Genomic DNA, 23,341 nt, shown 5'->3' with positions numbered 1-23,341 from the left:
TTTGAGAGAAAAAAAGCTCTGCTTATATATAAGAGTTTCAGTAAAAACTGTAACCATTAAGTGCTTTAACCCTGTTAACTCAGTTGAGTTAATTCCAGATTTCTGAAGTTAAATTCTGAGTTTCTGAGTCGGATGGGCAAATCTGAATCCAAATTTCAGTGCTACTTTATGCCGTTTAGATTTCCAAAAGGCTTCTGGGAGAAAGAGACGTATGCTGCTTCAAACACTTTCTGCCTTTGGTTTCTGCTTTAGTTATTGACTGAGCACCCTTGGCAAGAGCGCCAGTGCCAATAGGTCCTGCCTATCTGTTAGTATGCCTTGCAATTTTTTTGTAAGGAATATAGCTTACGCTTTTATTGGCCCCATAACTTCATGGGGTAGACTTCTTAAAGTGGTTGTAAACCCACTTGTTTTACTTTTGCCTACAGGTAAGCCTATAATAAGGCTTACCTGTAGGTATAAAGAATATCTCCTAAACCTGTACGGTTTAGGAGATATTCCCTTAGCAATGCGCCGCTGATTGCAGAAGCGCATGCGCAGGGGGATCCTCGGCTGAAGGGCCGGCCCCGCCGACCCATGCCGGAAAGGAAATCTCCCGCCAATCACAGCGCTGGAGCGGCGATACCTGGAAGACACGCTTGGCTCGGCGTGAACCAGGTAAGTTCCCTACCTCGTTCTGAGGTAAGTATTTCATAATGAGCTAATATGCGGTGCATACTAGCTCATTATGACTTTTGCCTTGCAGGAGTAAAAAAAAAAAATGTATATGTGGATTTACAACCGCTTTAAGCAATTTTGCATCATAATACACGCTTTTTCAGAGCCTAGTTCAGATTGCCATTGCATAAAAGGTAGATGAAAGATGGATAGCCGCACTCCAAAAAAACGTCCAGGTTGTCTTTTATTCAAATAAACAGCAAATACATCACCAAATCATAAAAACAGGAACAGCCGACGTTTCGCACAAGGTCAGTGCTTATTCATGGCTCAGATTGCCATTGACTTCAATTAAACTTGATGCGCTAAAATATATGCCGGACCCTCAAGGTGACGCCTACCTAATTAATGTCAAAAGGGGTGAAACAATACTAACATATGGGGATTGGATACCCTTAAAAACATTAGAGTTAAAATGACAAAATGGAAAAAAAGGGGAGAGAGGATGGGAGCGCACGGTATAGGGATTAAATTACAAACTTTAAATAAATAAAAAACCTGTAATAGCTCAACCAACCCTGTGGTATCACATATCTATCGAACTCCACTCACAATACAAACATGATTAGCAAAAAGATTTATTGGTGTCAAAAATAAGAAAAAGGCACAAAAAAAAAAATCATACATTCAGTATATTAGCATTAAAGCTATATAAAAAAAAGAACCATCTCTGGACAGGTGGTACAATTCCACCCAAGTTGCAGGAGTTGTAAAAATTAAAAATGCTGTAATACAGCTGGGATGATATCTCCAGGTCTAAATGACCTATGAAGAGTGACCTAAGTGTTAAATAAAGGTTGAACTGATAGTCAAAAAGGGAGGATGAGTGAAGTAAAATCACAAAGTGGAAGCTATAAGATGATAACAATGGTTCTCCCGATCTGCATTGGAAAAACTGTGGACAAGTTGATGATTGTATTAGCCTAGGTTCACACTGCTGCGAATTCAAAATCGCGGTAAAATGCGCGATTTTACCGCGATTTCGCGGCTGCGATTTTGCCGCGATTTCGGCCGCAATTTAATGTAAATCGCGGCCCAAAATCGCAAAAAGTAGTACAGGAACTACTTTTTGAAATCGCAGATGCGGCGTCGCACTGATTAGGACAGTGCCATTGCCGACAATTGCCGCCGATTTGAGATGCGATTTGACATGTCAAATCACATCTCAAATCGTTCCAAATCGTACCCAGTGTGAACCAGGGCTTAAGGTGGAAGGTAGCTGTGAAGAAATGGGGGAGCGTTGCTAGGTAACAGTGGTCAAAAGGAGGAGTACAAGTAGAATGGTAATGAAATGTAAGTGTCCAATAAAGTGATGTAAAACTGTGAACAAGTTGATGATTGTCTAAGACCACTTTCACACTGAGGAGTTTTTCAGGCGGTTTAGCGCTAAAAATAGCTCCTAAATACCGCCTGAAAAACTCCTGCCCTGCAGTCTCAGTGTGAAAGCCCGTGGGCTTTCACACTGAGGTGATGCGCTGGCGGGACCGCTCCAAAAGTCCTGCAAGCAGCATGTTTGGAGCGGTGAGAGGAGTGGTGTGTTTACCGCTTCTTCCTATTGAAAACAATGGGACACCGCGGCTATACCGCCGGCAATGTGCCTCTGCAGAGGCTCATTGTGGGCGGTATTAACCCTTTTTTCGGCCGCTAGCGGGGGTTAAAACCGCACCGCTATCGGCCGAATACCGCTGCAATTCTGACGGTATAGCGCCACTAAAAATAGCGCCGCTATACTGCCACCGCACCCCACGCCCCGGTGTGAAAGGGGCCTTAAGGTCAGGGCCGATCCTAGGCAGGGTGCACAGGGTGCATTGCACCCAGGCGCCTGCAGAGGTGGGGGCGCCAAACATCTAACGGACTCTCTAACAGAAGCCCTCTTTGTGTCCATCACAGAGGCTCCCCTCCAGGTCCCAATAAAGTTCTCTGCTTCTCTTCCTGTATTTTGTTTATTGTTAAGAGATCATGTAAGGATCCCAGGGTAATGAAGACTTCGTGGGGGAGCATCTCTGTTGTTGAGTCATTGCCATAGAAACATTTGTAAAGGGGAGGAGTTAGTAAAATGACGACTCCCATGTGAGGGCGCCAGAAATATTTTTGCACCCAGGCGCCTGTGACCCTAGGATCGGCCCTGCTTAAGGTGGAAGGTAGCTGTGAAGAAATGCAAGGCTGCTGTTTTCAAAGACAAGGGAGGAACTTACCCCGGGAACCTGGACTTGTGGACTTGATCACAAGCTGATAAGTATCAAAACATTTACCATTCTTGGGAAAGAACTAATAGTTTCTGGAAAGGATTACCTCTTCACTTTTTCCTGTTTTATTTGGCGCGTGAGAGTAATGCCACGTACACACAATCATTTTTCAGCTTGTAAAAAACAACGTTTTTTAAAAATGCCTTTTAAAATGATCGTGTGTGGGCTTCACATCATTTTTCGGGTTCTGAAAAACGACAAAAAAAAAATTCGAACATGATCTATTTTTTAACAATGTTTTAAACAATGTCGTTTTCCGGGTTGTAAAAATGGTCGTGCGTGGGCTTTAACGATGTGAAAAACCTGCGCATGCTCAGAAGCAAGTTATGAGACGGGATCGCTCATTCTGGTAAAACTACCATTCGTAATGGAGTAAGCACATTCATCACGCTGTAACAGACAGAAAAGCGCGAATCGTCTTTTACTAACACAAAATCAGCTAAAGCAGCCCCAAGGGTGGCGTCATCCGAATGAAACTTCCCCTTTATAGTGCCGTTGTACGTGTTTTACGTCACCTCGCTTTACTAGAGGTTTTTTTTTAACAATCGTGTGTAGGCAAGGCCGTTTTTATGATGAAGTTGGAAAAAACGTTGTTTTTCTAGAGGCCCCAAAAAATGATCGTGTGTACGCGGCATGAGTCTTATTAGGGACTCATTGGTACAGTGAGAGGGAGGTCAAGGAGGACTATGTTCTTATGGTTCCAGTGAGCCATACATCCCTTTATTGGACACTTGTATTCATTGCCATTCCACTTGTACACCTCTTTTTGACCACTGTTACCTAGCAATGCTCCCCCACTTTAACACAATCATCAACTTGTCCACAGTTTTCCAATGCAGATCGGGAGAACCATTGATCTCATCTCATAGCTTCCACTTTGTGGTTTGACGTCATTCATCCTCCCTTTTTGAATATCAGTTCAACCTTGATTTAACACTTTGGTCACTCTTCATAGGTCGTTTAGACCTGGGGATATTATCCCAGCTGTATTACAGCATTTTATCAACTCCTGCAACTTGGGTGGAATTGCACCACCTGTCCAGAGACGGTCCTTTTGTTTTTATAGCTTTAATACTAATGTATCTATGATGTTTTTTAACCCCTTGCCGGCCGCTGCACGACTATATACGTCTGCAGAATGGCACAGCTGGGCAAATCGATGTATATGTATGCTGTCTTTAAGGCCCAGGGCGCCCGCTGCGAGCTCCGTGAGTCTGACCGTGGGTCCCGTGGACTCGATGTCCATGAGGATACCCGCGATCGTCTCACGGAAAGGAAGAACGGGGAAATGCTGATGTAAACAAGCATTTCCCCATTCTTCCTGGTGACAGGACACTGATCACAGCTCCCTGTAATCAGGAGCGGTGATCAGTGTCATGTCACATGTAGCCCATCCCCCCCTACAGTTAGAACACATCCCTAGGACACACTTTACCCCTTCCCTGCCCCCTACTGGTTAACCCCTTCACTGCCAGTAACGTTTACAAAGTAATCAGTGCATTTTTATAGCACTGATCGCTATATAAATGTGAATGGTCCCAAAATAACGCCAAAGGTGTCCGATGTGTCCGCCATAATGTCACAGTCACGATAAAAATTGCTGATCGCCGCTATTACTAGTAAAAAAAAAATATTAATAAAAATGCCATAAAACTATCCCCTATTTTGTAGACGCTATAACTTTTGCGCAAACCAATCAATAAACGCTTATTGACATTTTTTACCAAAAATATGTAGAAGAATACGTATCGGCCTAAACTGAGGAAAAACATTTTTATATATGTTTTTGGGGGATATTTATTATAGCAAAAAGTAAAAAATATTGCTTTTTTTTTCAAAATTGTTGCTCTACTTTTGTTTATAGCGCAAAAAATAAAAACCGCAGAGGTGATCAAATACCACCAAAAGAAAGCTCTATTTGGGGAAAAAAAATTACGGCAATTTTGTTTGGGAGCCACGTCACACGACCACGCAATTGTCAGCTAAAGCGACGCAGTGCCTGATCACAAAAAAGTGCTGTGGTCTTTGGCCAGTTAAATGGTCTGGGGCTGAAGTGGTTAATGTCTTTTTCTTATCTTTGACACCAATAAATCTTTTTTGTTAATCATGTTTGTATGGTGAGTGAAGTTCCATAGATATGTGCTACCACAGGGTTGGTTGAGCTATTACAGGCTATCACAGGTCCTTCAATCAAACTTCCAGCTTGGAAATTCTGATTTTCTAGGGCTCCACATTTTTTAAAAAGCGGTTAACGAGCGTTTGGCAATACAAGCACTGTTTTTTTTATTTATTTTTTTAAATCCTGACTCGGTTTGCGTGTGTTGTCTTGCAAAACTAGCAGGATTCAAGCCACAACGGTGTGCAGTACAATGTTTGGCCTGAGGTGGGGGAGAGCCGGAGCCGTTCAGAAATGCTCAGAAATACTCCGTTCCCTAGCCTTTCCGAGTTCAGCCGAGCTGTCCCAGGGCTTTCTGAGTGTTTCTGAGGCTCTCCGGCACCCCCCACCTCTGACCACATGCGGTATTGCATGCCATAGAAGTCAATGCGGAACGAATTTCCATTGATGTTTCCATTGATTTCTATGGGGAAACTCACTTTAATACGCGCATTCTTTGGATTACGAGCATTCTCCTGGAACGGATTATGCTCGTAATCCAAGGTTCCAATGTATATACCGTATTTATCGGCGTATACGCGCACTATTTTGCCCTGAAAATCAGGGCAAAATCGTGGGTGCACGATATATACGCCGATACCCGCGCTGAGTTTGAATACTGCGCTGACATATACCGAGCGCAGTACACTCGTGTATAGTCGGGCAGTCTCGGCTACACTCGCACTCACGTCCTGTACGTCCAGGACGTCAGCGCGAGCATTGCCGACTATACGCGAGTGTACTGCGCTCGGTATATGCCGGCGCAGTATTCAAACTCGGCGCGGGGAAGCGGGAAACAAGCGAGGAGGACGCCGCAGAAGGACGCCGGACCCGACGAAGAGGACACCCGAAGCCGCAGACGGACGCCGGACCCGATGAGGCCGCCGATGGACGCCGTGCAAGACACCAAACTGTAAGTACAAAAATATTTTTTTCACAGGAATTTCGGAGCAACTTTAGGGGTGCGCGCTATACGCGGGAGCGCACTATACCCCAATAAATACGGTATATATTTTTTGACTTAAAGTTTTATTCAAGGGCCCAGATTCAAGAAGCTATTGCGCCCGCGCAACCATAGGTTGCGCGGCGCAATAGCTGTTTTGCTCCCGCGTAGCGAATGCCCCTGATTCAGGAACATCGCTACGCGGACTGCAGCCTAGGATATGACAGGCATAAGCCTCCTTATGCCTTCATATCTCAGGCTGCATTCTTGCGTTGTCCGCTAGGGGGCGCGGCCATTGTGATCGGCGTATAGTATGCAAATTGCATACTACCACCGATTCACAAAAGTTGCGCGGGCCCTGCGCACGCAAGGTACGGAATTTCCATACGGCGACTTTAGCGCAAGGTTGCTCCTGCTATAGCAGGGGCAGCCAATGCTAAAGTATAGCCGCCCTTCCCGCTCGTGAAATTTAAATTTCACGTTGTTTACGTAAGTGATTCGTGAATGGCGCTGGACGCCATTCATGTTCACTTAGAAGCAAATGACGTCCTTGCGACGTCATTTGCCGCAATGCACGTCGGGAAAGTTTCCCGACGGAGCATGCGCTGTTCGCTCGGCGCGGGAGCGCGCCTAATTTAAATGATTCCTGCCCCCGGCGGGATCATTTACATTAGGCGCCCTTACGCCAGGCTATTTAGCATAGCGCCCGCGCAATTTACGGAGCTACTGCTCCGTGAATCGCGGGCATATCAAAATATTTGCGTGGGCGCAGAGCAAAAATCGTTGCCCTTTGCCCACGCAAATATTGCGCGGATCTACCTGAATCTGGGCCAAGGTTTACAATGGTATATTTATTGTTGTTGTGTTTATATTTCTAATATGTTAGTTAATACTTTTTGCATTTGTGTCTTTCCCATATTTTTAGCAACTGCCAAACTTTCAGTTTCTCCCGTATGGCTCTCCTACAACTACTCAGCTTACAAAATCTACAACAGCAAAGCCCCACGATTTAGAACAGCAAGTGATATGCAAATTAGACCTTATAAACAGAACGATTCCAAATGTGTTCTTCAACAACTTAACTGAAATAAGTAGCGGTACCAACAGTACAGCAACAATATTAAATTATAAACCTAAATACTGCCTTGGAGACACCTTAATTGTGAAAATTCAAATGTTTAATTATTTGGGGGAAAAGAAGACCTATGGAGGAGACTTCTTACGAGCCCGGATATTTTCACCAAATCTAGGAGCTGCAGCTTCTGGGAGAATGGAGGACTTTAACAATGGAACATATAATGTCTATTTTACATTATTTTGGGAAGGACGGGTGCAAATGTCCATACTCCTAATGCATCCTAGTGAAGCAGTTTCTTCTTTATGGAGAGCAAGAAACCAGGGTTATAAGAATGTTAAATATATAGGTAAATTTCTTAATAAGAGCCAAGAGGTTCATACAGAATGTGGATTTCAGTTGGACCCACAAGGAGAAAAATGTGATTATGGGGATGACAAATATGGAGAGTTCTTCTATTGTATGAAGCTCCTTGGTGTCCCTTGTGAAGCTTTAATATCAATGAGGAGTGAGAACACACCTCATGCTTACCTCACTGACAAAGAGAAGATGCTTTTCACAAGGTAAGGTCATTATTTTCTCCATTAACATTTCTTTATGCATTCCTCAAATGGCAACTGTGAAAACTCTTCCTACTTCAAAAATTGGTTTTGGAAAAAAAAAAATATTTAAAGTGGATGTAAACCCTCCATACACCCTGTGAAGTGAACTGCCTCAGATGATGCATGGGGTGAACCAAATCTCCCTACATAGGTTTTACATCCATATCTGCTGTCTTCACATTTATACACTGTTTAGAATGTTCAGATCGTGTTAGGAAACTTTCTCTTCCTGTTTAACTGCTTGCCGACCAGCCGCCGTTCTACGAGAGCACGTAGCTATACGTCACCTCGCCCAGCAGCCAATAGGGGCGCAAGCGCGCCCCCAAATCCCGCGCGCGTGCAGAGCGAGGACCGGGAGCTGTGTGTGTAAACACACAGCTCCCGGTCCTGTCAGGAAGAGAAATGCTGATCTTCCGTTCATACAATGTATGAATAGAAGATCAGTCATTTCCCCATGTCAGTCTATCCCCCCCTACAGTTAGAACACACCCAGGGAACATACATAACCCCTTCCCCTAGTGTTAACCCCTTCACTGCCAGTGGCATTTTTATAGTAATCCAATGCATTTTTATAGCACTGATCGCTATAAAAATGCCAATGATCCCAAAAATGTGTCAAAAGTGTCCGAAGTGTCCGCCATAATGTCGCAGTACCGAAAAAAAATCGCTGATCGCCGCCATTAATAGTAAAAAAAAAATATTCATAAAAATACCCCCTATTTTGTAAACGCTATAACTTTTGCGCAAACCAATCAATAAACGATTATTGCGATTTTTTATACAAAAAATATGTAGAAGAATACGTATCGGCCTAAACTGAGGAAAAAAAATGTTTTTTTATATATATATTTTTGGGGGATATTTATTATAGCAAAAAGTAAAAAATATTAATTTTTTTCAAAATTGTCGCTCTATTTTTGTTTATAGCGCAAAAACTAAAAAACGCAGAGGTGATCAAATACCACCCAAAGAAAGCTCTATTTGTGGGGAAAAAAGGACGCCAATTTTGTTTGGGAGCCACGTCGCACGATCGCGCAATTGTCAGTTAAAGCGACGCAGTGCCGAATCGCAAAAAGTGCTCTGGTCTTTGAACAGCAATATGGTCCGGGGGTTAAGTGGTTAACACAGAGTGTGATGTCTGGACATACAGCCAAGATAGCTAAAATTGCTGATTGGAGGAAAGGCACACACCCCCTCTCATCATAGGCAGAGACCTTCAGAGGTGTTTTGTAACAGGGCCAGCTCCCTGCTAAACTATATTAGTAACCTCCCCTGACGGAAATGTCAGGCTGCTTTTATCTAAGGTGTCAGAGAATTTGTCCGGAGTTATCAGGCTGATAACATAGGAACGTTCAGGAGAGAGCTATGGAACATAGCTCTTTGAAGAGAGATAACAAAATACTGCAGAAGCCCAGCTCAAATTTCATGAATTGGGTTTACATCCACTTTAAGTTTTGGTTAAACGTTATAAGATTTGTTTTTATAATTATATACAATATGTACACAATCTTTGTTTTACAAATAAGGCCTCCTTCATTTCATTAGTTTAGTCACTTTTTTCAAAGAAATGTATGAAGTTTACATCAGTTTGTTGTTTGTTTTTCATTCGTTTTTACATCAGTTTTTTTACCTTTGCCAGCTAGATTCCTTAGCCATTTTTTCATGCAAAAATGGATAGTTTATCCGTTTACATTCATTTTTTTAACGCAAGAAAAATAGGACTTTCATCCATTCCAAAAAAAACGGATGTTCACGGAAGCAGATGTAAATGGATGACCATCTACTTACATCCGTTTTTCTATTGAGATGCATCTTTCATCTGTCAACGGATGGATGAAAACCGTACAAACGGTTTGCATGTGTGAAAGGGGTCTTAAGCCCTGTCCACACGATTGGTTTGTCTGATGAAGACGGACCTGTTTTCAATCGGTGAAAAAAAATAGAACATGTTTTAAAAATTTCCTATGGATAAAAAAAAGATCGTCTGTATGGAGGTCCATCGGTCAAAAATCCACGCATGCTCAGAATCAATTTGACGCATGCTCGGAAGCATTGAACTTCATTTTTCTCAGCACGTCGTAGTGTTTTACGTTACCGCATTTGGACACGGTCAGATTTTTGACTGATGGTGTGTAGGCAAGACTGATGAAAGTAAGCTTCAGATAGCCGAAGAAAAAATCCATCGGATTAGATTCCATCACATATCCGATCGTGTGTACAGGGCTTTAGAGTGTATTACTTGGCAAATGACTCCCTGAGCATTACGGTTTAGCTGAAGAGGCAGCACAGCAAATAATGCATGCTGGAGGCATAGCCTAAGGCCTAGTACACACAAGAGGATTTATCCGCGGATACGGTCCAGCGGACCGTTTCCGCGGATAAATCCTCTCGAGGATTTCAGCGGATTTGGATCCGATGGAGTGTACTCACCATAGGATCGAAATCCGCGCCGAAATCCCCTCGCGATGACGTGTCGCGCCGTCGCCGCGATCATGACGCGGCGAAGAGCGCGACGCTGTCATATAAGGAATTCCACGCATGCGTCGAATCATTACGACGCATGCGGGGGATCCCTTTGGACGGATTGATCCGGTGAGTCTGTACAGACCAGCGGATCAATCCGTTGGGATGGATTCAAGCGGATAGATTTGAAAGCATGTCTTCAATTTTTTATCCGCTTAAAATCCATCCCAGGGGATAAAAATCTGCGGAAACAGATCCGCTGGATTGTACACACCAGGGGATCTATCCGCTGAAACCGATCCGCTGAGATTTTTCAGCGGATGGATTCTATCGTGTGTACGGGGCCTTAGACAGTTGTGACCAGAACAAATGCCCCCATTGGAATGTTTTAATGTGTATTGGAGTAGTCACATTTTCTAGAAAGTTCAAAGGGACATTGCAAGTGAATAACAAATAACTTAAACAAATACTGCAGCTGCTGGCTTTTAATATTAGGACACTTACCTGTCCAGGGTACCCACGATGTCAGCACCCGAAGCCGATCTGTCCCTTGGCTCTTGGGTGCTGCAGCCGCCATCTTCAATAAGGGAATCAGGAAGTGAAGGCTTGCACCTTCACTTCCTGGTTTACTACTGGGAATGTGCGAGTCGCACTGCGCTATCCCACTGGTCCCTGCTGTCTTTTGGCCGTCTTCTCCCGTGTGGGGGCCGGAAATGGCGTAGATTGCCGTGGAAACTGCGGCGATCACCACTGCGTTTTTTTCTTTTTTTGCACTAGAAAACAAAATAAAATAAAAAAATAAAACAATTAAAGAAAATATATACTGTACAGACCAAAAGTTTGGACACACCTTCTCATTCAAAGAGTTTTCTGTATTTTCATGACTATGAATATTGTAGATTCACACTGAAGGCATCAAAACTAAATATAAAATAAAATATATTTCATATTCTAGGTTCTTCAAAGTTGCCACCTTTTGCTTTGATTACTGCTTGGCACACTCTTGGCATTCTCTTGATGAGCTTCAAGAGGTAGTCACCTGGCGCAGCACCCCATCACTCTCCTTCTTGGTCAAATAGCCCTTACACAGCCTGGAGGTGTGTTTGGGGTCATTGTCCTGTTGAAAAATAAATGATGGTCCAACTAAACGCAAACCGGATGGAATAGCATGCCGCTGCAAGATGCTGTGGTAGCCATGCTGGTTCAGTATGCCTTCAATGTTGATTAAATCCCCAACAATGTCACCAGCAAAGCACCCCCATACCATCACACCTCCTCCTCCATGCTTCACGGTGGGAACCAGGCATGTAGAGTCCATCCCTTCACCTTTTCTGCGTCGCACAAAGACACGAGGGTTGGAACCAAAGATCTCAAGTTTGGACTCATCAGACCAAAGCACAGATTTCCACTGGTCTAATGTCCATTCCTTGTGTTCTTTAGCCCAAACAAGTCTCTTCTGCTTGTTGCCTTTCTTTAGCAGTGGTTTCCTAGCAGATATTCTACCATGAAGGCCTGATTCACACAGTCTCCTCTTACCAGTTCTAGAGATGTGTCTGCTGCAAAAGGTGGCTACTTTGAAGACCCTAGAATATGAAATATATTTTCAGTTGTTTCACACTTTTTTGTTATGTAGAATTCCACATGTGTTCATTCATAGTTTTGATGCCTTCAGTGTGAATTTACAATTTTCATAGTCATGAAAATAAAGAAAACTCTTTGAATGAGAAGGTGTGTCCAAACTTTTGGTCTGTACTGTATATAAATACATTTTTTACTTTCTGCTATTAAACATATATCCAATAAAACATGTTATACTAGAAATGGCAGCGATCAGCGACTTATAGTGGGACTGCAATATTGTGGCGGACATTCTGACACTTTTTGGGAACCAGTCACACTAATACAGTGATCAGTGCTAAAAATATGCACTGTCACTGTACTAATGACACTGGCTGGGAAGGGGTTAAACAGCTAGGGCAATCAAAGGGTTAAATGTGTGCCTAGCCAGTGTTTGTGCACACTATATGTGCTGCTATTACTAAGAGAAGTGAAGAAACAAGAGGCATGTTATTAGCAGGATCATGAGAGAGAAAGTAAATTTCACCTATAAAAAATTCTTGTTATTTTTTAACTTAAAGGTCGAACATTGGTGTTGAAATTCCACAAGACATTAATCAAGTCGATGTAGTAAAATGTAAAAGTAAGTTTTGATCTTAATTATTATTAATTACTATTTTCCACTAACAAACTTTCATGTGTATCTAGTTCTTTTTGCTCGTAATGAGAACCATTTATAATTTATATTAGCTGAACAACCAACTCTTGGCAAATTGTTTTATTTTTAAAAAAATTTAAGGATGGAGTGAGAAATGAGTACTGCCTCCCTTAGGTTTTTATTATCGGAGAACATAAAGAGTAGAAACAAGAAAAACGGTGCTCAAAGAGTCACCACTGGGCCAGACTTTAGAGGCATAGAAAACAATGTGGAGGTTAGAAAAATACCAATTTATTGAAAAAAGTACATGGTATAGTCAAATTTTTTTAAATGTTATAAAAATCATATAAAATGATGTAATTTGTACAGTGAGCCCTTGTGCAGCAACGCGTTTCACCGCTGGGCTTCTTCAGGATACAGGAAAAAATTATGTGGGAGCAACTGCGCTAATAAATATAAAAATAAACAGAGCAATGCTCATAAGTGGTACACATATGTGAACAAATAAATGTAGGTAAAGCTGCACCTTACTGTGAATATTGTACAGTGGTTACATAAAAAAGAAAAACAAGATGCGCTAAATGAAGAATAAAATTAGATCCTAAAGATCATGACAAAATTAAATGTCCGTGAATATTACAAGACGTGAAAATTAATAAACATAGTCTTTAAAGCGGAGCTCCACCCTAAAGTGGAACTCACGCTGATCGGCACCCGCCCCCCCTCCGGTGTCACATTTGACACCTTTCAGGGGGGAGGGGGTGCAGATACCTGTCTAAAGACAGGTATTTGCACCCACTTACGGCCACACGCTACGGGCAAAAGACGGGTTTTTCTGACTTCCCGTCTGTCGCCTGTTGTGTGCTGGGAACACTCGGCTCCCAGCACACAGCGTGTGAGCCAATCGGCGGGCGCAGCGCGACTCGCGCATGCGCCGTAGGGAACCGGGTAGTGAAGCCGGAGCGCTTCACTTCCTGGTTCCCTCACTGAGGATGGAGGGGGGAGCAGCAGAGAGACGAGCGATCGCTCGTCCTCTGCTGCGGACGGCGCTGGACTCCAGGACAGGTTAGTGTCCTAATATTAAAAGTCAGCAGCTGCAGTATTTGTACCTGCTGGCTTTTAATATTTTTTTATACTGGCACATCCGCTTTAAACAAGCAACGAAAGTCCCGATCACCAGTGCAGTGAAAGAAACAGAAAAAAACAGTCCATAGGTGTTGATCAAAAACTGCGGTGACGATCCAATAGACAGAGAGCCTCCACCATAAGATTAGTATATCTGCTTACCAGATATCCAGCGGTCTCTTAATTAAAAGAAGACCCCAGAAAGCGTGTAGGTTAACACTGTGGTAGTTGGAATGTAGATAGGCTAAATTTCATGTATATCTCAGTCTCAAACCAATAGATGGAAAACTTGGATCCCGATTACCATGGAAGACACATAAGGGCCACAATAAATGTTATCTACGGTATCACACTATTGTGGCCCTTATGTGTCTTCCATGGTAATGTGAACAAATAAATGTAGGTAAAGCTCACTTTACTGTGAATATTGTACAGTGGTTACATAAAAAAGAAAAACAAGATGCGCTAAATGAAGAATAAAAATTAGATACTAAAGATCATGACAAAATTAAATGTCCGTGAATATTACAAGACGTGAAAATTAATAAACATAGTCTTTAAAGCGGAGCTCCACCCTAAAGTCTAGTTATGAAGTAATCTAGTTCCCTGTCAGCCTACTGCTTAGGATTGGCTGAGGACCCATAAATATTCAAGGCAGCTCCTCCTAACCCCCACCCTCTAGTTTTGGAGATTCTTCCAGGGGGAGGTACCAGAAAGAGCTGCCAAGATGAGTCATCCAGCCCTGGCCTCTAATAACCCTGACCCAATTCAATTACTGGCCAGCAATATGCTCTTCTCCAACACTCACTTCTAGCACACACTAGAGGGTGCTAAGTAAGGAAAGAGGGCCAGACCAAAAGATACAGGGCCAGATTCACAAAGGAGATACGACAGAGTATCTCAGATACTCCGTCGTATCTCTCAGAGTATATATGCGACTGATTCATAGAATCAGTTACACATAGATGGCCCTAAGATCCAACAGGTGTAATTGTTTAACACTGTCGGATCTTAGAATGCTGTACCGCGGCCGCCGCTGGGGGGAGTTTGCGTCGTAAACCAGCGTCGGGTATGCAAATTAGGAGTTACGGCGATCCACAACGGTTTTTCGCGTTCGCTACGTCGCTGCTAGTCTAGTTTCCCGTCGCAAAGGTGGTCGTCATTTTGGGTGCCCTAACTTTACTCAGCACACGTATGTGCTGTATAAAGTATGGCCGTCGTTCCTGTGTCGAAATAAAAAAATTCACGTCATTTGCGTAAAACGTCCGGGAATACGGAAGTACGCTACGCACATCGCCGTTCGAAAAAATGACGTCAGTTCGCGCAAAGCACGGCGGGAATTTCGAAACTGAGCATGCGCAGTAGGTCCGGCGTGGGAGCGCGCCTAATTTAAATGGCACACGCCCCTTTAAATTACGCTGGCTTACGCCGGAGGCCGCCAGCGTAGGTTTTCATTGCAAGTGCTTTGTAAATCAGGCACTTGCGATGAAAACTTGCGGCGGTGTAACGTATCTAAGATACGTTACGCCGCCACTAGTCTACGTGAATCTGACCCACAGTGTCCAAATTTATTTACTGATAAGCTTATTTTGACTGCTGATGCAGATACTTCTGGCCAGGAATCCTAATCCATAAATCAGCTTCCCTGCACAGATTCAAACAGGAAAGCCTTACTTTGAGTCCACTCAAGGTTCTCATTTTTAACTGAAGTCCTGATGGTTCCTAAAAAAATTAGCTGTCTTTTAACACAAAATCAATAAATTAAATTGGACTCTTATCTTCTGGTCTGGTACTCCTTCCATATAGGGATGAGCTGAACACCCCCCTGTTCGGTTCGCACCAGCACCTGCGAACAAAATAAATGTTCGTGTGAACTTTAGAACCCTGTTAAAGTCTATGGGACTCGAACATTTGAAATCTAAAATGCTAATTTTAAAGGCTAATATGCAATTTATTGTCCTAAAAATTGTTTGGGGACCTGGGTCCTGTCCCAGGAAACATGTATCAATGCAAAAAAAAGTTTTAAAAACTGCCGTTTTTCAGGAGCAGTGAATTTAATAATGCTTAAAGTGAAACAATAAAAGTGAAATATTCCTTTAAATTTCGTACCTAGGGGGGGGGGGGGGGGGTGTAAAGTAAGCATGTGAAATAGCGCATGTTTCTCGTACTTAGAACTGTCTCTGCACAAAGTGTCATTTCTGAAAGAAAAAAAGTCATTTAAAACAGACTTGCGGCTATAATGAATTGACGGCTCTGGCAATTGAGAGCGAATTCATTCATTAAAAAAAAGCGTGGGGGTGCCCCCGAATTCAATTACCAGGCCCCTGAGGCCATCAATTTAAAAAAAAATGACGTGGGGTTCCCCCCAAATATCCATTCCAGACCCTTCCGGTCTGGTGTGGATTTTAAGGGGAACTCCACCCCAATTTATTTTAAAAAAATGGCGTGGAGTTCCCCCAAAAATCCACACCAGACCCCTTATCCGAGCACGTAACCTGGCCAGCCGCAGAAAAGAGGGGGGGGGACAGAGTGCGGCCCCCCCTCTCCTGAACCGTTTAAAGGAATATTTCACTTTTATTGTTTCACTTTAAGCTTTATTAAATTCACTGCTCCCGAAAACACTGCCATTTTTAAAACTTTTTTTGCATTGATACATGTCCCCTGGGGCAGGACCCGGGTCCCCAAACACTTTTCGAATTTGCCGCGAACACCCCAAATTGTTCGTTGTTCAGCGAACAGGCAATGTTCAAAGCTCATCCCGACTTCCATATACTGTATGCACAAAAATACAAATAATGCCGCGTACACACGGTCGGAAATTCCGACAAGAAAAGTTTGATGTGAGCTTTTGGTCGAAAATTCTGTGGAGTGTAGGCTCCATCTGACTTTTTCTGTCGGAATTTCCGTCAACAAAAATTTGAGAGCTGGTTCTCAAATTTTCCGACGGGAAAAGTTCTTGTCGTAAATTTTGACCGTCTGTATGCAATTCCGAAGCACAAAAAAACATGCATGCTCGGAATCATTGAATTTAATTTTTCTCGGCTCATCGTTGTGTTGTACGTCACCGCGTTCTTGACGGATCTTTGTGTGACCGTGTGTATGCAACACAAGTTAGAGCCAAAATGCAGTCGGAAAAAAATCCACAGTTTTCTTGTCGGGATTTCCGATCGTGTGTACGCGGCATAAGGCTAGCTTCAGTTCCTCTCATTGCTTTACCACACTTCACAGTAAATTATGCCAAAGTTATTTTAAAATTGATAGCTATACCGTAATGGTAAACATACCATAGTTGTTTTTTTAATGATTTTTTTTCATTTTACATTTGTTTTGCAGATATGTCAATAGAAGTTAAACCAAAATGCCAAACTGGTATGTCACTTCCATTCCCTAGTGGGTATTTTTTGTATAACGTTTGGTATCCTCTCCATTGTAACGTGTCTTCCCATGAACCCTTGGCTAATATCACCACTTGTCTCACTGGTAAAATCATATATCTCATGGGAGATTCAACACTTCGTCAGTGGATAGAATACTTCCCAGAACACCTAAAATGTGAGTACTGAAATAAACTAGAATGAGTAAACTCTGCTTCACTGAGGGGGGTGGACTATACTGAAGTATTATGTATTTGTGCAGTTGGGAGAAAGCTACAGGAAAGGTAACACTCAGTGGAGGTGAGACAGAATCGGGCACACCAGTAGGAAATGAATGTAGAAGGAATGTTGCTTTTGGAATGACTGATCAGATTGAATGCATTGGTTTCCCTCCCTATCCAAAAAGTACACCTCACTGTTCTCAAACATATAACACCTGTTCCAGATGTCATGGTACCATGATGTTTGGAGTATGGCCCAGATTCACAAAGCACTTACGCCGACGTATAACAAGTTACGCCGACGTAAGTGCAAATGTGTGCCGTCGTATCTGTGCGCCAGACCCACAAACAGACATGCGCCTAAAACCAGGTTACACCCCGCCGACGTAGCTTGCGCGCACATTTAGGCTGGGCGCATGGTGCCGCTCCCATTGATTAGCCATTCAAACATGCAAATGAGGGAAATACTGCGATTCACGAACGTGCGTGTGCCCGGCGCATGCTACGTGAGATGCGCGTAAGTTGTACGTCACGGTGTAAAGTTATTCCCCATAAAGGAGGTGCAACCCGGCAACAGACATGCACCGGTCTGCACCAGTGAACATGTGTGTCTGGCTGGGCGTACGTTATGTTCACGGCGTACGCAGTGATCCGGCATAGCTTAGGAAGTTTTGCCGGCGTGGTTGTGAGCAGGCGCATGGGGTTGCGTCCACGGCGCATGTGCAGTTCGTGATACGTACCTGTCTGGCGCTCGGCCCATCATTTGCATGGGGTCACACCCACTTCCACCTACGCCGACGTGTGCCTTCGAAACCCACGCCATGCTGGTGCAGCGTTGGGAGCACTGGCTTGCTGAATGCAATGCTTGCCTCTCTGCGCTGCGTTGGCGTAGCGTACAGTGGTGTGGGGGCTTACCTTGAGTGGAGTCCATTTTGCCGATTTGTAAGCTCACCCTTGCAGGTACACACAGCCCACGGTAATACAGGTAAGACACTACCTGGGCTGTGAGTCTGTGCACGGGGGCTAGATAGAGATTAGCCCAGGATAGTCAAGTATAGCCGTGGCCCAGGATTCCAGAGAGAGTCAGGTAACTACTGACGGAAAGTTCAGGGTTTGCAGACAGAAACCTAAGACAAGTCCGGGGCACAAGCCGTGGGTCTAGGGATGGAGAAGGCAGGGAAAGTCCAAAAGTACAAGCCGGGGGCAGAGGGCAGGAGACAGCAGCAATCCAGGGTACGTAAGCCAAAGGGTCAGAAGCCGGGGTCAGTCTTGTAGCTGAAGACAACCACAGGAACCGTTGGCACAGACAGGACAATCAGAGTACAATGAACTGACACCTCCCTCATAGTGAGGCAGGGCTTTATACCCTGGTTGATTAGGAAACCTGCCTCAGCTGGACCAGGATAGACAAGTGCAGATTGTAGGGAGATCCAGAGACAGGCAATCTGCACATAGTTCAGAACCAGGCTCCGACGGACAGCAAGAAGAATATCAACTGAGAAGTGGCTCAGAGGCAAAGACCTGGACCAGCAATGGAGAGGTCCTGGGTTCAATTCCACCCAGAGCCAACTGGGGCATGACCGCGCCTCGCTGTCCGTTTGGCACGCTAGCGACCGTGACAAGTGGTTACTCTACGGCGGCATTATGTGCGCCTTGCTCTTTGTGAATCTGGGCCAAAGTATTTAGCACAAGGTGGTACCATAAACTTCCACAATTACCATGTGCTGTGACCATTAACACACCGTGTTTCCCCGAAAATAAGACCTAGCGTTATATTTAAGGAGGGCTGCAATACAAGTCCTACCCCGAAAATAAGCCCTAGTTTAAAATTCTTATAAAATCCTATAATCCACTCTATTACAGTAGTATATAATGTACAATGTGTGTGTTTCTGCAATATAATTGCTGGGAATAGAGCTCTGGCGGGTCACAGAAGCACAGAGCGGAGCTGTAACTAAGGTATTTGGCACAATTATATTACAGAAACACACACATTGCACATTATATACTACTGTAATATAGTGAATTATAGGATTTTACAAGCATTTTAATTCAGTTCACACTGGGGATTCCTGTCAGGCAGGGGGAGAGAAGACAGTACATTGCATGATAAGACCTACCCCGAAAATAAGCCCTACTGTGTCTTTTGTTGCCAAAATTAATATAAGACCCAGGCTTATTTTCGGGGAAACACAGTAGTAGCAATACACAAATGTTGCATTATAAGAAGACATCTGATCCATATACCTGTTTAATTCATGTTGAATGGTATGTTTTGCTGCACTTGTGTAATTGCTGGAGAAACAGATCACAAATTGCTAGAAGCCAGAAATCTTTTCATAAATGTAGCTACAGTGTAGAGGGCATTTGTCTATAAACCTGAACTGAAAACAAGGAAGGCACCTGGAATACTTCTAGGTGTGCAACCTGCTTTCCAAAATTAGTTGGCTGAAATTATGAGCAATGGAAAGCTGTAAAGGGTTAAGCTAATTCTATACTTCCTGAAGATTTCAAACGAAAATGTACACCGAATTGCGGGACTGTCACTCCTGGGTCCTATGTGACATCACGTTCGGGCCGAGCATCTGAGAACGAGGCTTGGAACGCACGCTGGCTTCATGCTGGTTGCGGAGGTGACAACTAACTTTGGTCACATGTACTCTGGCTTTTTATACAGTATCCCAATATGCAATGCAGCACTTTCTCTCTGCCAATTGCCAGGGCTGTAACAAAGCCTGTGCACTCACTTGTCAGGTTCCCTCCCACTGTCCAATATGCTTCCCTATTGGCCCAGTGGGGGGACAGTCAGAACAAGCTGAGCTGCATCTGAGTACAATGAGCAGACCTAACCAATAGATCCTGCTCCTTGGTAGGCAGAGAGCACTCTAAGTTTTACCTGACCATCTTCCTGGTAAGCAGAAAGACCAAAAACTATACTCTCTTCTAGCACCTACCTAGGAGGGTGCTAAACTGTATTTGATGTTTATTTTTAAAGTTGCTATACGCTCACAGGCCACTTTATTACCTTGTAAGTATCGGGTTGGACCCCCTTTTTGCCTTCAGAACTGTCTTAATTCTTTGTGGCATAGATTCAACAGGGTGTTGGAAACATTTCTCAGATATTTTGGTCCATATCGACATGACGGCATCACGTGGTTGCTGCAGATTTGTCGGCTGCACATCCATGATGAGAATCTCCCCTGCCGCCACATCCCAAAGGTGCTCTATTGGATTCAGATCTGGTGACTGTGGAGGCCATTGAAGTACAGTGACCGCATTGTCATGTTCAAGAATCTAGTTTGAGATGATTGGAGCTTTGTGACATGGTGTATTATCCGACTGGAAGGAGCCATCAGAAGATGGGGACACTATAGTCATAAAGGGATGGACATGGTCAGCAACAATACTTAGGTAGGCCATGGCGTTTAAATGATGCTCATTTGGTACTAAGGGGCCAAAAGTGTGCCAAGATAATATTTCCCACACCATTACACCACCCGTTGATAAAAGGCAAACTCTGACCCTACCATCTGAATGTCGCAGCTGAAATCAATGCTCATCAGACCAGGCAATGTTTTTCCAATCTTCTATTGTCCAATTTTGGTGAGCGTGTACGAATTGTAGACTGTTTCCGGTTCTTAGCTGACAGGAGTGGCACCCAGTTTGGTTCTGCTGATGTAGCCCATCTGCTTCAAGGTTTGACGCGTTGTGCTTTCAGAGATGGTATTCTGCATTCCTTGGTTGTAATGAGTGGTTATTTAGGTTACTGTTGCCTTTGTATCATCTCAGACCAGTCTGCACATTCTCCTCTGACATCAACAAGGTATTTTCATCCACACAACTGCCGCGCACTGCAAATTTTAGGTGTACCTAATAAAGTGACCGGTGTGTGTGTATCCCTAAATATGTTAACAGAGCTCATATGTTTTAAAATAAGTTATCCTAATATCTATCCTATATCCTATCTGGTCTGTGTTGTTTATTAAAAAGTCAGGCTTCAAACAATCAGGTTACTAGTAAAATTCAAAACACATCTAAAGCGGAGTTCCAGCCTTTTAGTGTTTATTAAAAGTCAGCAACTACAAAAAGTAGCTACATAAACAGACACGTACCTGCTTCACGTTCCAGCGACGCGGCCGCCCGGAGCTCCGCTCCTCTCCCCCCTCTCTGGCCGGCACCTCCATTCATAGCGTGGGCACTCGGCCGTGACAGCTTTTGGTTTCACGGCCGGGCACTCACTGCGCATGCGTGAGTGGACAGGCGATCTCCTGGGACCTGTCACGTGTCCCTGGAGATCGCCTAAAGGGAGGGGCCACGTAAGGCGAGAAGAGAAGTCGCTGAGGCGGTCCCTGGGCAGAAGGAGGAAGTGGGACAGGAAGTCCCCACTCCCCCACAAAAAATGACATGCAAAAAGGGGCATGTACGGCGGCGAAGAGTCGCATAAGGAGCGTCACGAGTTGCCGAAAGAAGCCAAACATCGAGTCGGCGCTATACGGCGCCTGCGCACCGACGTTCGGCTTCTTTCGGCAACTCGTGACGCTCCTTATGCGACGGGGGGTGTAGTTTTTGTCATCACGTCAATCACTAACTGCTGCATATGAACGCCCACTCCTGCGGGATTTACTACCCGGAAGCCGGCTAAGAAAATAGCTTTACAAGGTATGTACAGCAAAAAAAAAAACGGCATACTGACAATGTCGGTAGTGAGCTGGATGTAATGTTAGAAGTTTGTTTTTAGGGTGAACCCCCGCTTTAAAGCAGAAGTTCCACTTTTGGGTGGAACTCCGCTTTAAAGACTTTAGAAGAAAATCATAAGTAAGCTAAAGGGTGTTTTATATATTTTCCTATATTTTTTTTACCTTTTATATATAATTATTTATATCTCCTACAGTATATCAAACTTTGTAATAACAATAAATTGTTTTTTTTTTACCTTTTTTCAAGATCTAAAGTTCTTTGATCTCCACGGAAATGGCTGGCACAGGACTTACATGGCCATAGACCAAACCAACAACATCTACATACAGTGGAAAAAACACGGGCACCCTTTTGTAACTCTGAGCTTCTTCAATGCCAGGGACTATGCTGATGTCCCTCACCAAATTGACCAAATTGGTGGAAACTCGGACACGGTTATTGTTATCACGCTGGGACAACATTTCCGAGCTTTTCCTATTTCTCTGTTCATCAGAAGGCTCCTCAATGTTCGTAAGGCCATAGAGAACTTGTTTTCACGAAGCCCAAATACAAAGGTCATCATCAAATCTGAAAACATCAGAGAGATTAATTTGGATGTGGAACGTTTTAGTGACTTTCATGGGTATATTCAATATCTCTTAGTGAAGGATATTTTCAATGGTCTTAATGTTGGGATGATTGATGTGTGGGACATGACTGTAGCATTTAAATCTTTCAATGTTCATCCACCAGAGATTGTTCTTAAGAATCAGATCAACATGTTTTTGAGTTACCTTTGTTAATGTAATACACTGAACTTCATGATTGAAAGTTTCTGTATTCATCTCACCATACAGTCAGATTTTACACATTTTTGACTTGCATTGAAAGCATTAAAGAAACCAAAGATATATTTTAAAATATCCTTAGTTAAAAATATCTCAGCTTCTAAATCAGGGGTCAGCAACCTTTTGCCACTTAACCACTAAGGCTGCATTCACACCTCCGCGACAAGATACGCCGCGTACGCGGCATATTTTGCCGCGAGTGTGTAACTTTTTTTTTTTTTTTAACAAAGCCTTCCCATTGCTTTGTATGGCCGAACGCCAATGCCGCCTGAAAAAAAGGGTCTGGGACTTTTTTTCAGGCGACAGGCGTACGGCGTCTATGAGATGTGAACCATAGACAGCAATGGGGATTCTCCCCTCCAGCGGCACGAGTGTCCGGCGTTTTGGTCGCGGAGGTGTGAATGGGGTCTTAAGGACAGCCTAACGCCGATATATGTCGGCAGAATGGCAAGGCTAGGCACGCGACCCGATCCGAAGCTCCATGGCCGCGCCCGTGGACCCAATCACCGCCGGTGTCCCGCGATCGGTCACAGTGTAAACACACCTCCCCAGTTCTTCACTGTGGCAATGTCAGTGATCGTCTGGTCCCTGATATAGGGAACGACGATCACTGACGTCACATATCCAGCCCCAGCCCCCTACAGTTAGAAACACACATGAGGTCACACTTAACCCCTACA

General features: G+C 43.8%; 1 protein-coding gene across 1 annotated transcript in view; it reads left to right on the top strand.

Moving 5' to 3' along the window:
- Positions 1-22,837, top strand: part of LOC120918968 (NXPE family member 1-like) — a 30,935-nt gene extending 8,098 nt beyond the window's left edge. The window contains exons 3-6 of the mRNA XM_040330886.1: positions 6,987-7,699; positions 12,340-12,401; positions 16,875-17,093; positions 22,081-22,837. Of these exons, the coding sequence (XP_040186820.1) occupies positions 6,987-7,699; positions 12,340-12,401; positions 16,875-17,093; positions 22,081-22,616 (1,530 nt within the window). The 3' untranslated portion in view covers positions 22,617-22,837. The remainder of the gene's footprint in view (positions 1-6,986; positions 7,700-12,339; positions 12,402-16,874; positions 17,094-22,080) is intronic.
- The last annotated feature ends 504 nt before the right edge of the window (positions 22,838-23,341 follow it).

This window comes from Rana temporaria, chromosome 12 (assembly GCF_905171775.1).
Source record: "Rana temporaria chromosome 12, aRanTem1.1, whole genome shotgun sequence".
Taxonomy (NCBI): domain Eukaryota; kingdom Metazoa; phylum Chordata; class Amphibia; order Anura; family Ranidae; genus Rana; species Rana temporaria.
The sequence above is the reverse complement of the archived record's forward strand: the minus strand, read 5'-3'. Positions and strand labels throughout refer to the sequence as shown.